The sequence below is a fragment of the Polypterus senegalus genome, chromosome 14 (genome assembly GCF_016835505.1).
Source record: "Polypterus senegalus isolate Bchr_013 chromosome 14, ASM1683550v1, whole genome shotgun sequence".
In the NCBI taxonomy this organism is placed as follows: Eukaryota; Metazoa; Chordata; class Cladistia; order Polypteriformes; family Polypteridae; genus Polypterus; species Polypterus senegalus.
In genome coordinates this window covers 36,305,400-36,318,889 of record NC_053167.1, presented here as the reverse complement: position 1 = coordinate 36,318,889, position 13,490 = coordinate 36,305,400, and the positions used below count along the sequence as shown (strand labels likewise).

The 13,490-nt window shown below is 38.6% G+C and overlaps 1 protein-coding gene across 1 annotated transcript in view; it reads left to right on the top strand.

Annotated features, from left to right (window-relative positions):
- The window catches only part of ddx27 (DEAD (Asp-Glu-Ala-Asp) box polypeptide 27), a 71,226-nt gene that overhangs the window by 28,874 nt on the left and 28,862 nt on the right, over positions 1–13,490 (top strand). The window contains exons 7-8 of the mRNA XM_039734910.1: positions 3,281–3,386; positions 5,678–5,851. Coding sequence (XP_039590844.1) covers positions 3,281–3,386; positions 5,678–5,851 — 280 coding nt within the window. The remainder of the gene's footprint in view (positions 1–3,280; positions 3,387–5,677; positions 5,852–13,490) is intronic.

Here is a 13,490-nt window from a genome sequence, read left to right as displayed (position 1 = left end):
AACTTGAGCTGACCCTCTAATGTGCTCATTTCTAATCCTGTTCATCCTCGTTGCGCCCAGTGCAAATCTTAGCATCTTAAACTCTGTCACCTCCAGCTCTGTCTCCTGCTTTCTGGTCAGTGCCACCGTCCCCAACCCATATAACATAGCTGGTCTCACTACTGTCCTGTAGACCTTCCCTTTCACTCTTGCTGATACCCGTCTGTCATAAATTACTCCTGACACTCTTCTCCACCCGTTCCACCCTGCCTGCACTCTCTTTTTCACCTCTCTTCCTCAATCCCCATTACACTGTACTGTTGATCTCAAGTATTTAAACTCATCCACCTTCGCCAACTCTACTCCCTGCATCCTCACCATTCCACTGACCTCCCTCCCATTTACACACATATATTCTGTCTTGTTCCTACTGACCTTCATTCCTCTCCTTTCTAGAGCATATCTCCACCTCTCCAGGGTCTCCTCAACCTGCTGCCTACTATCGCTACAGATCATAATGTCATCAGCAAACATCATAGTCCACGGGTTCTCCTGTCTAATCTCATCTGTCAACCTGCCCATCACCATTGCAAATAAGAAAGGGCTCAGTTCCAATCCCTGATGTAATCCCAACTTCAATGCATCCGTCACTCCTATTGCAGACCTCACCACTGTCACACTTCCCTCGTACATATCCTGTACAACTGTTACGTACTTCTCTGCCACTCCCGACTTCCTCATACAATACCACAGCTCCCCTCGAGGCACCCTGTCATATGCTTTCTCCAGGTCCACAAAGACTCAGTGCAATTCCTTGTGGCCTTCTCTAAAATTCTCCATCAACATCCTTAGAGCAAACATTGAATCTGTGGTGCTCTTTCTTGATATGAAACCATACTGCTGCTCACTAATCATTACCTAGCTTCCACTACTCTTTCCCATAACTTCATGCTGTGGCTCATCAATTTTATTCCCCTGTAGTTACTTTTGTCCTGCACATCCCCCTTATTCTTAAATATCTGCACCAGTACACTTCTTCTCCACTCCTCAGGCATCCTCTCACTTTCCAAGATTCCATTAAACAATCTGGTTAAAAACGGCACTGCTATCTCTCCTAAACACCTCCATGCTTCCATTAGGTATGTCGTCTGGACCAACGGCCTTTCCATTTTTCATTGTCTTCATAGCTGTCCTTACTTCCTCCTTGCTAATCCGTTGCACTTCCTGATTCACTATCTCCACATCATCCAACCTCTTCTTTCTCTTGTTCTCTTCATTTATCAGCTTCTCAAAGTACTCTTGCCATCTGCTCAACACACACTCCTCACTTGTGAGTACGTTTCCATCTTTATCCTTTATCACCCTAACCTGCAGCACATCTTTCCCAGCTTGGTCTCTCTGTCTAGCCAATTGGTACAGGTCCTTTTCTCCCTCCTTAGTGTCCAACCTGTCATACAATTCATCATACGCCTTTTCTTTAGCCTTCGCCACCTCTCTCTTCACCTTGCGCCTTATCTCCTTGTGCTCTTGTCTACAGTACTTTCTTCTTCTCTCTGAATATCCCACTTCTTCTTCACCATCCTCTTCCTCTGTATACTCTCCTGTATTTCCTCATTCCACCACCAGGCTTCCTTTTCCTCCTTCCTCTTTCCAGATGTCATGCCAAGCACCCTTCTTGCTGTCACCCTTACTACATCTGCTGTAGTTCCCCAGCTGTCTGGTAACTCATCACTGCCACCCAGTACCTGTCTCACCTCCTCCCTAAACTCAACCTTGCAGTCTTCCTTTTTTTAACTTCCACCATTTGATCCTTGGCTCTGCCCTCACTCTCTTACTCTTCTTGATCTACAACATCATACTACAGACCACCATTCTATGCAACTTAACTATACTTTCCCCTGCCACCACTTTGCAGTCTTCAATCTCCTTCAGATCAACTCTTCTGCATAGGTTTTAATCTACCTGTGTTCATCTTCCTCCACTCTTGTATGTAACCCTATGTTCCTCCCTCTTCTTAAAATACGTATTCACCACAGCCATATCCATCCTTTTGGCAAAATCCACTATCCTCTGACCTTCTTCATTCCTCTCCTTGATACCATACCTACCTACCTACCCATCACCTCCTCGTCTCCACTGTTCCCTTCACCAACATGCCTATTGAAATCCGCTCCAATCACCACTTTCTGTCCCTTGGATGAAGTGATGAACAGTGTACCCAACTCGCTCCAAAAATCTTCTTTCTCAACCATTGCACACCCAACTTGCGGTGCATATGCACTAACAACTTTCATCATCACCTCCAATTTCCAGCTTTGTAATCATTAGTCTGACACTCTTTTCACCTCCAAAACACTCTTGACATACTGTTCTTTCAGAATAACCCCTAATCCATTTCTCCTCTCCTCCACACCATGATAGAACAATTTGAATCCATCTCCGATCCACCTGGCCTTACTCCCCTTCCATTTAGTCTCTTGCTCGCACAATATATCAACCTTCCTTCTCTCCATCATATCTGCTAATTACTCTCCCCTTACCAGTCATACTGCCAACATTCAAAGTTCCTACGCTCAGTTCCACTCTCCTTACTTTCCTCCTCTCCTCCTGCCTCTGCACACATCTCCTCCCTCTCCTTTTTCTTCTTCAGCCAACAGTAGCCCAATTTCCGCCAGCAGCCTGTTGGCTAAGAGTACTGGTGGCGGTCGTTGTTAACCCGGGGCCCGACCAATCCGGTATGGAAAGTTGTATTGTTGTCCGCATATTGATTTGACAAAATTTTACTCCGTATGCCCTTCGTGACGCAACCCTCCCCATTTATCTGGGCTTAGGACCGGCACAAAGAAGCAAACTGGTTTGTGCATCCCCTGTGGCTGGGGTACTCAACTTTCTTTACCATGAAGGCTAATATTCCAATCATACTTTGATAAAAAATACCTTGACTTGCTGCTCTTTGTTTACACAACAGAAAGCTGGATCAACTATTGCATTACTTCCCATAAAGGAGCGTTACAACTCATTTACTGTAAACTTAGAAAAGTAGGGGCTGAAAAGATCAATTTTTGTGAGCAACCAATTTATCGATCACTAATCAAGTCTTTTGTAGTGAAAATTGTCCAATTTAGGTCGGTAATAGACACTGTAGATATTTTACAGAACTAGAGTGAACTTTGTGTAGATACCTTTACATTAAACTAGAATTTAGGTTTTGGTTCCACTTGGAAAGAATTAGTTCAGAGTTGTGTATGCTTATTAGAACAGTATCTTGATTACGCACACTAAAATATGTCTCATTTTGCAGGCCATCACAACCATGGGATTCAAGCAGCCAACCCCTATTCAAAAGGCTTGCATCCCTGTTGGGCTCCTGGGTAAGGACATCTGTGCCTGTGCCGCAACTGGAACTGGTAAGTAGAGGTGGTTGGAGTCTGTGGTGGAGGCATGAAAAGCTACTAAGTCAGTTGAGTAGTGTGTAGCAATAACATAAATCAGAGTGGGGTCAGTATAGATTGGCTTACTAAGTGTATAAAAAAAACATAAAAACAAATTATGTTCCAAGTAATAGAAAAAACGCATGCTTTTGTCTAATACAGTTAAATATTTACATGTATTTTTTTTAATAATAAATTACTATGTATTTATTTTGTTTTATATCAGCATTATATTCGGTGTGATTAGTGCTTGGTGGATCCTCCGCTTGCAAATACTAGCACAAAACCATTTTCTGTAATTTGTAATATGTTTGGATAACCGTCTGTAATGGCTAAAGAAACCTACCCACCATTCTTTTGAAATGGAGACATTTATGTTTGTATTAAGTAATAAATTTATAGTGGTATTTTAAACAAAAAAATGGCAAACAGGTCAAAAAGAAAAGCGAAAGCTGAATCTCAGCATTTACTAATGAAATAACTAATCCAGAGTCTCTTCCAAGTCAGTTTTGAAAACGGGCATCCATTTTCAAGGAACTATACCCCTCTCTTTCAGTGTCAATGAAGTTATACACTTTTGAAATGTCATTCCTTAGGTCCTTAATGAATCCATTCCATCTGCGACTTTAATTAATTGAAAATATGGTTTGATCTGTTAATTCTCTGTTTCTTCACCCTCTAATCTGATGCAATAAGCCTTTCATTTTTGCTTCACTGTAATTTTTTCCATTTTTTAAATTTTTTTTTATTGATTCAATAGTGTTGGAATATTATCCTTTAGTATTGTGTACTTGGAGAAACAAAAAATGTGCCTAAAGGAAGTCTGCAACAACAAACAGAAATGAGAATAAGTAACAATTAAAATTGAAAAGTGGAGGCTAAAGACTTGATCAGTGTATTTAAATGCACTTTAATAATGGTTTCTAAAGTGCCATGTAAACCTTTATTCCAGGTGAAGACTGGTTATTGGTCTCTGAGAAATCTGGTTAACTGGCGTAGACTTCCCTGAGAGTAACCTTAACCGTGTTATTGTTAGGGATTTTGTAGTCTGTGCATGTCCATTACACTCTATTCACCTACTTTAATCTGCATGTGCTGTCAGGTTTGGGTTATTTTCTAATGTGTGGAATTTATTGTTGGTCTCCTTTTGTTTTGTCATTATTTAATAAAAAGTTTATCACCCACACAAAAAAGCCAAGATCAGTCAGTAGCAAAATCAAGAATTAATCAGTGGTAGAAATGTTTTACTCATGGGCATTTGTTTGTAGCATATTCAAGAGTAAGCAGCTACAGTGAACTAGTAGTATTTGCCTCTGGTTAAAAAAAAAATGAAAAATATGTTATGCAGAAAAGTATTCCATTAGTTACATAGTATTTCTGATACATCTCATTAACAAACTGCACTTACATGTATAGTATGTGCTTGTGTGTGTGTGTGTGTGTGTATTCAATGGGTTCAAAAAGTATCCAGACACCTTCACTTTCTTCACATGTTGATAGGTTGTAGTCTTTTGCTGAAAATCATTAAAATTATATTTTCTCAAAATTAAGCAATACTCCATACCACACAATGACAAAAAAAAGATTTTAGTAATTTTTACAACAAATAAAAATAAAAAGCTGTGATATCACAATGTTACTTTTGTTTAGTTTTTTTTTTAATAGTGGGCTCCATGGAGTTATTCATATAAGACAGTATAGGAATTTGAACCAGCTCAATGTGGAAGAAAAGAAGCCACAATATATTGTAATTTAACAAAAGGAAGTCATTAATAGCATTAATGCTGATCCAGAAATCTAAGTTCTATATGGCCAGTTAACACAGTGCATACCCTTTATCGCTAAAAATCCTCCTCCCTCTCTTACCATTCCATGAATCAATGTCAAACTGCTTAGCTTATACCTTCAAGAGTTATGTCATCTCTGGTGACCCTTAGTTACCACACATTCAACAGCTGTATTGCTTACAAATATCAGGAATTGTCTTATCGGTTACTGCCTGTCCTTGAAACTTCAAAATACTCATAAAGATACAGATTTGGTTACAACTTAAAGAAAATAACTAGTATAAAACTATGTAACACATTAAACTCTGTTCATTACTTCTTGTCAAACAACTACATGTATTTTCCTAGTGATAGGATGTATAATTAACAGAGCAGAATAAAACCTTGAAGATAGACATACAAATTCAACATGTATTCTTCCATATCATTTACAGCTGTTACTTTTAATATTGAATTCCTTATCTTTCTTTTATCTTTCAGGAAAGACTGCTGCATTCATGCTTCCTGTCCTTGAGCGACTAATTTATAAACCCCGCCAGGCTCCTGTGACACGTGTTCTTGTTCTAGTACCAACTCGTGAACTGGGTATCCAGGTCCATACTGTAGCTCGCCAGTTGGCTCAGTTCAGCAGCATTACTTTTTGCCTAGCAGTCGGTGAGTAATGTAGAATGGCTTACCTTTTTTAGCATGTTGCTCTCTTGATATGTTAGTAACATCTGAATACCGTTGTCTCCTAGACCATGCATTTCCAAAGAGTCAGAGTTATTCAGTTTCATGATATTCCTATATATGGTGACAGATGTAAAATGTGATCTCTATGATTTTCATACTGTGTTAAGTAATTTCAACATTTGCATTGAGTAAAGGAAAAATTGTGGCCTGATGTCTGATTGCTTAGCCTGTCTTTTAAAATGGGCCACTTCAAAATCAGTCCCCAGAAAGAGAAGTTATGATAGTGGGGGACTCAGTCATTAGTGGGGTTGAAGCACAGGTTTACTCCAGTGACAGAGTCTCACACAGTATGTTCCTTTCCAGGTGCACAGATGGGGAGACATTCCTGAAAGGGTTGATAGGCTCTTGGCCAGAGCGAGGGTGGATCCATTTAACATTGTCCATGTTAGAACAAATGACATTCATAAGAGTAGTCTCTTAATTAAGCAATCCAAAATTAATCTGATAAGCAGAACTGTCAAGGTAGTCTTCTCTGAAGTTCTGCCTGTTTTACGCACCAGTCTAGATATGACTCAGGAGATTAGAAGGCTTTACATGCGGCTTAAAGTTTGGTGTAGAATTAAATGGTTTATGTGACTCCTTTTTCTACAAATGGGACCTGTTCCATTGTGACAGATTACATTTGAACCGAAGGGGCACCAATATTTTGAGGCGACATGTGAGTAAAGTCTGATAGTCGAAGATTGTTTGAACTAAAGAAAGGGCAGGCAGGGAGTTTAGGACAGGCCAAGTTTAGTACTGTACATGAGGAGAAAAACAACAGTGTGAAAAAGAACTATGCATAATAACAGATTCCATTCCAGATTTTATTTGCAAAAGTAAAATAAATAACACATTTAAAATAACTTGCTTGCTAGTTAATGCTAGAGGAATCAAAAATATAACAAGTGAATTGGAGTTGTATAGAGCTGAGCATAATTATGATACAATAGCAATAACAGAAACCTGGCTAAATAGCAAAGATGTGTATAATATAAATATGTAGACATTTTTTTAGAAATGATAGAACAGGTTAGGAGTTGCGATTTATGTAAAGCAGAATTTACAGTGGTGTAAAAAACAATTTGCCCCCTTCCTGATTTCTTATTCTTTTGCATGTTTGTCACACAAAATGTTTCTGATCATCAAACACATTTAACCATTAGTCAAATATAACACAAGTAAACACAAAATGCAGTTTTTAAATGATGGTTTTTATTATTTAGGGAGAAAAAAAATCCAAACCTACATGGCCCTGTGTGAATTTATTATTTAGGGAGAAAAAAAAATCCAAACCTACATGGCCCTGTGTGAAAAAGTAATTGCCCCCTTGTTAAAAAAAATAACCTAACTGTGGTGTATCACACCTGAGTTCAATTTCCGTAGCCACCCCCAGGCCTGATTACTGCCACACCTGTTTCAATCAAGAAAGCACTTAAATAGGAGCTGCCTGACACAGAGAAGTAGACCAAAAGCACCTCAAAAGCTAGACATCATGCCAAGATCCAAAGAAATTCAGGAACAAATGAGAACAGAAGTAATTGAGATCTATCAGTCTGGCAAAGGTTATAAAGCCATTTCTAAAGCTTTGGGACTCCAGCGAACCACAGTGAGAGCCATTATCCACAAATGGCAAAAACATGGAACAGTGGTGAACCTTCCCAGGAGTGGCTGGCCGACCAAAATTACCCCAAGAGCGCAGAGACAACTCATCCGAGAGGTCACAAAATACCCCAGGACAATGTCTAAAGAACTGCAGGCCTCACTTGCCTCAATTAAGGTCAGTGTTCACGACTCCACCATAAGAAAGAGACTGGGCAAAACGGCTTGCATGGCAGATTTCCAAGCGCAAACCACTGTTAAGCAAAAGAACATTAGGGCTCGTCTCAATTTTGCTAAGAAACATCTCAATGATTGCCAAGACTTTTGGGAAAATACCTTGTGGACTGATGAGACAAAAGTTGAACTTTTTGGAAGGCAAATGTCCCGTTATACATCTGGCTTAAAAGGAACACAGCATTTCAGAAAAAGAACATCATACCAACAATAAAATATGGTGGTGGTAGTGTGATGGTCTGGGGTTGTTTTGCTGCTTCAGGACCTGGAAGGCTTGCTGTGATAGATGGAACCATGAATTCTACTGTCTACCAAAAAATCCTGAAGGAGAATGTCCGGCCATCTGTTCGTCAACTCAAGCTGAAGCGATCTTGGGTGCTGCAACAGGACAAATACCCAAAACACACCAGCAAATCCACCTCTGAATGGCTGAAGAAAAACAAAATGAAGACTTTGGAGTGGCCTAGTCAAAGTCCTGACTTGAATCCAATTGAGATGCTATGGCATGACCTTAAAAAGGCGGTTCATGCTAGAAAACCCTCAAATAAAGCTGAATTACAACAATTCTGCAAAGATGAGTTGTTAAAATTCCTCCAGAGCGCTGTAAAAGACTCATTGCAAGTTATCGCAAACTCTTGATTGCAGTTATTGCTGCTAAGGGTGGCCCAACCAGTTATTAGGTTCAGGGGGCAATTACTTTTTCACACAGGGCCATGTAGGTTTGGATTTTTTCTCCTAAATAATAAAAACCATCATTTAAAAACTGCATTTTGTGTTTACTTGTGTTATAGTTGACCAATGGTTAAATGTGTTTGATGATCAGAAACATTTTGTGTGACAAACATGCAAAAGAATAAGAAATCAGGAAGGGGGCAAATAGTTTTTCACACCACTGTAAATGTCAGTCTTGTTCAGTTGGAGACTGAGCCACTTAGTGAAGATGGCTAGATTAATCTGGAAAGCATTAAGTAAGAAGGCCTTATTTTAGGATTGTGCTGTAGACCCCTCAAATAATGCAGGTAGTCATTTTAATCAACATCATTTAGTAATATTAAATAAACTTACAGGGATATATAGTCATGGGGGACTTTAACTACCCAAATATTAACTAGGCTGACTTCGCAAATAGTGGAGTAAAAGATTAAGAGTTTGTAGACGTAATCAGTGGATTTTCTTAACACAGTGCATTAAATTACAAATGCAGGATGATGCCTGTCTAGATTTAGTATGTTGTAATAACCAGGGTAGAATTGAGGGTGATTAAACTGCTGAGGTCAAGTTACCATAATATAATATAGTTCTCTGTGTTTTGGAAGAGCATTGATGCAAAGACTAAAACTGTTGAGTTTGATGTAGGTGGCGCATATTTTGAACAGATGCAGAATAGTCTAAAAGGGATAAACTGGGATAAGATTTTAAGTGTAGAGCAAGTCGGGGAGCTATAGAACAGGTTTAAAAATGTTTTACACATAATGCACAATAGATTTATCCCAGAAATAGCAATTGGTAGGAAATATAAAAATATCTCTGCAGTGAGTAAGGAGATGATAAAAGAAGCTGCAAAGGAAAAAACAATTCTATAAGGCATTTAAAGACTAGTAGCTCTAATGCTAATGGTAGGACGTATGAGAGAATGAGGGCAAGCATTAAGAAGGATATTTTAATTTCTTCCTCCTCTCAGAATATGTTTTTATGCATATTTGAGTTTGTTCCCACATCATATGTCTTGAAAATAAAATTCTGGCCTATTTTGAGATATAATTTGAGACATAATATCAATTTCTGTAAAAAAAAAAAAAACATAAAAACACAATGCATATTTTAATTATCATTGATCTACAGTATGATTTATTTTATCTGCCAGATTTTCATTTCTCATTGCAAAAGTGTCCAAACACTTTTGAAAATTGCACCAATAATGAGCTTATTGTAGGGTGTAGTATTTTTAAATGAATGTATAAAAATATGTGAGATACTTTATTTTAAGTTGTTTCTGAAAAGTTGCAAACAGATAGAATAACTTCTGTTTCAGCAGAACATGAAAATTGTAGGGTCTAAAAAAGTAAAAGAAATGACAGAAGTTGTCCTCAAAGAATGAGTTGAAATTTGTGGATCCCTTGACTAACTTTTACCATTAGTAATAAGAATCAAAAAATATTAATCTGAAATATTTTTTTTGTTTGGTCAAATAGATTTATCTATACTAATAAAAGTAAAAGCCCTCACTGACTCATCCCTAATTCTTCAACCTCCCGTATAGGTAGAAGGCTGAAATTTGGCAGGCTTATACCTTACAGCTTACTTACAAAAGTTAAGCAGGTTTCATTTCGAAATTCTACACGTAACGTTCATAATGGTCGACAACATCCGCCATGTTGAACTTTTTTATTTACGGCCCCATCTTCACGAAATTTGGTAGGCGGCTTCCCTGCGCTAACGGAAACCGATGTACGTACTTATTTCGATGGTATGACGCCACTGTCAGCCACCATATTGAACTTTCCAACGTCACTAATTCTCCAACTTCCCGTGTAGGTAGAAGGCTGAAATTTGGCATGCTCATTCCTTACAGCTTACTTACAAAAGCTTACAAGACCCTGCAGCTTGGTCACCGTGTGAGGCGGCGTTGGGTCGTCCATCCCAACACCTCCCATGTTGTTGGCTGCCTGCCTATATAAGGCCGTCCGTCGCCCCAGTCTCTACATTCCCTTGCTTGCTTCGCCGCGGGATTCACATCTCCCTGCTGATAACTACAGCCTTTTTATTTAATCCACGGCTTCTCCTCTGTTTTATTGTTTGTTTATTATGATTATAGTTATTGTTTAGGTATTTTAGATTTACTTTACATTGTTCAGGTACCCATTTCCTTTATCATTCCAACCGTGCCCTCATTAACATGTCTATCGAGGTGATCACCATTGATCAAAGAACTGTCACTTACCAAGTGGTTTCCATGCTCGGAGATGGCACCTACCTTTTCCATTCTCTGTGTTACATATTGCACGGCCATATCAGGCTCACTCTTGATATCCGGAGGAACATTGTGTCTTATGTATTGAATGACTGGGACAGGTTCAAGGTGTGGACTGATGACAGTACAGGAGATAATTATACTACACAGGAGCACTATTAAGAGTGAAATGCTTAAGCCCTTCACGTATGGTTCTGCATGTGAGTTGATGGCTGCCGCTGAATTGTTCGGTTGTCGCTTTCAAGCGTACCGAAATGGCCAAATATTTTACACCTTTGGACAACTGCCAATGCCTCTTAAACATCTTAGATTCAAAAGTGACGATTTGAGTAGTGGACACTTTGATGTTTATGAATGTTTAAACTCTGAAAAGCTAGATGTGAAGTTATCAATGAAACCGATTGTATGCTTACAACGCTTGACAGATGCCGAATGTCACTTCAACACAACAAGTCCTGCAAATACTAACGTAATTGAAACAAACCATGAAACTCAAACTGATTATGACAGCAGCAATCCAAGCTGTGAGATTTGAGGCAAGATTGCTTTTCACATGGCCAACTGTACGTAATATGCTCAGAGCACAGCTTGGTTATATTACAACCGGAGGGCCGAATTCAAAATGTGGTATACAAAGAGATCCTTAACAAATAATTATTGGTATATTTTCCCTCGGTTTAAAAAGGTTTAATTTTCTTCTTAATAAAAATTTTAAGTCAGTACTTCGCCGCTGCGAAGCACGGGTATTTTGCTAGTTCATATATATTTTCAAACCAGCATCTAGCTTGAGGTTTTCAGTAGGACTGATTTTTTTTTTTTCTTGTTTTCTTTAATCACACTTCCACCTACTTTTTAAAGGGTCTACTCCCACTCTTGTACAAGGTGAAATTCCATTTTGCCCACTCCTAGTCACAGCAGAGCCTGGAGAAAGAGAGATTACTGTTGATTTGCTACATTCAGGGTCAGCCAAAATAAATTAATACATTTAAAATTAATTGTGTACTAATAAGGAGATGAAACACTTGGTATCACAATGCTATAATTTCAAGGTCAGTCTCCTTTTAGCATTCCTCAGCTCCTCTGCGCAAGGGAGATAAATGCTGCCAACAGAAAGTAAATTTGTAATATAATTAAGTTTTATTAAAGAGAATCTATTTTGAGGATATATGCCCATGTACCAGATGTCTTAATTATGAATTAAGCTGTGCAGACAAAAGTTCAAGTTTGTCATGTGCACAGTAAGGAAACACGTTTCCCTGTACAATGAAATTCTTTCTTTGCTGTCCACACCAAATGTCAAAACCAACGTATAAAGATAAACATAAGTAATAAGTAGCAGATAGATAATAAGTAACAGAGGCAGCATAAAGTATTAAAACAGAAGTATAAAGTGTAATTGTGCAGGTAGGTGTGTGATGGACAAGACAAATACAGTTGTGTGAGGTAGATAGAATGAGGTGGCCCATGGTTATAAACTCCAGTCAGTTATTTAGGAGTCTAATGGCCTTGGGAAAGAAAAAGTTCTTTAGCCTGGAAGTCCTGCATTTCATACTTCTATACCTCCTGCCTGAGGGTAGAAGTGTGAACAGTTCGTGTTGGGGGTTGGTGTGGTCCCTGAGGATCGAGGCAGTTCTCCTGCGGACTCTGCAGTTGTAGATGCTCTGCAGAGAGGGCAGTGGGGTCCTGTTGATCTTCTCGGCAGTCTTTACCACTATCTGCAGGCGTTTGCGGTCCATAGCAATAGTGTTGCCATACCAAATGGTGATGCAGCTGGTCAAGATGCTCTCAACAATGCAGCTGTAAAAGTACATGTCTTGTATAAGTGAAATTCATTCATCTTTGGTGTCCATTGTGTCCAGTTTGTCCTACAGTTTCTATAACAGGATGTAGTGAGGAAAATTAGAGCCCCATAAAATGCATACAGTGTACAAAAGAGTGCGATTTTCACAGAGCTCTGACTTCAGCAACACTGTGTGAAAACAGAATACAACTTGGGGCAGTTTGCTATTTCAGTACAGAATCTTGAATGAAAAGATCCATGCTCACTCACTCTAGGCAAATTTAAAGTAGTAGTTTACCAATTTACATTCTGATGTTCTGCACAACTATGATAAAGATAGAATTCAATTAGAGCTGCAGTTTCACTAAAAGATCATATATTTTCTGGGAAAGATTTAACCATCTTGCAAAGTGTAACATTTTAATCTAGTCTGCGACAAGACTTGTACTGTATGATAGGACTGTAAACTGCCTTATAGATGTACTGTGTCGCTTGTAGCAGCAACAGAAAATATGGAGAGCTAATAAATACTACAAATGTTTTGAATGGATTAAACATTTTTAATGAATGGATAAATCTAAATATTTGTAAATATAACAAAAATCTGAAGTACTCTTCAGGCCAGCAGGTATGGTATTTGATGAAGAAACTCTGCTTTCATGCTTCAGTGTCCATGTAAGGTCATGTTTATAAGGATCACTCTCTGATACCATTGCACTGTTTTAAATCACAATTGAACTGAGTACTTATTAATTTGGCCTTTAAAAATTATACATTAACCACAATAAAAAATTACTTTGTGCAGCATGTATTTTCACAATAAGCAATACAGCGAAGATAACTTGATAGCTTGTGGACATTTCTAGTTTCTGTTGTCCTTGTGCAGCCATGCCATGAAAAACTGGGGTTTTTTTGCGTTGTTTTAAGTTAATTTCAGTGCGTTCAACAGATGATGGCAGCTGGGAGTTTAAAGAACGTACCCTTTTAAAAAAAAA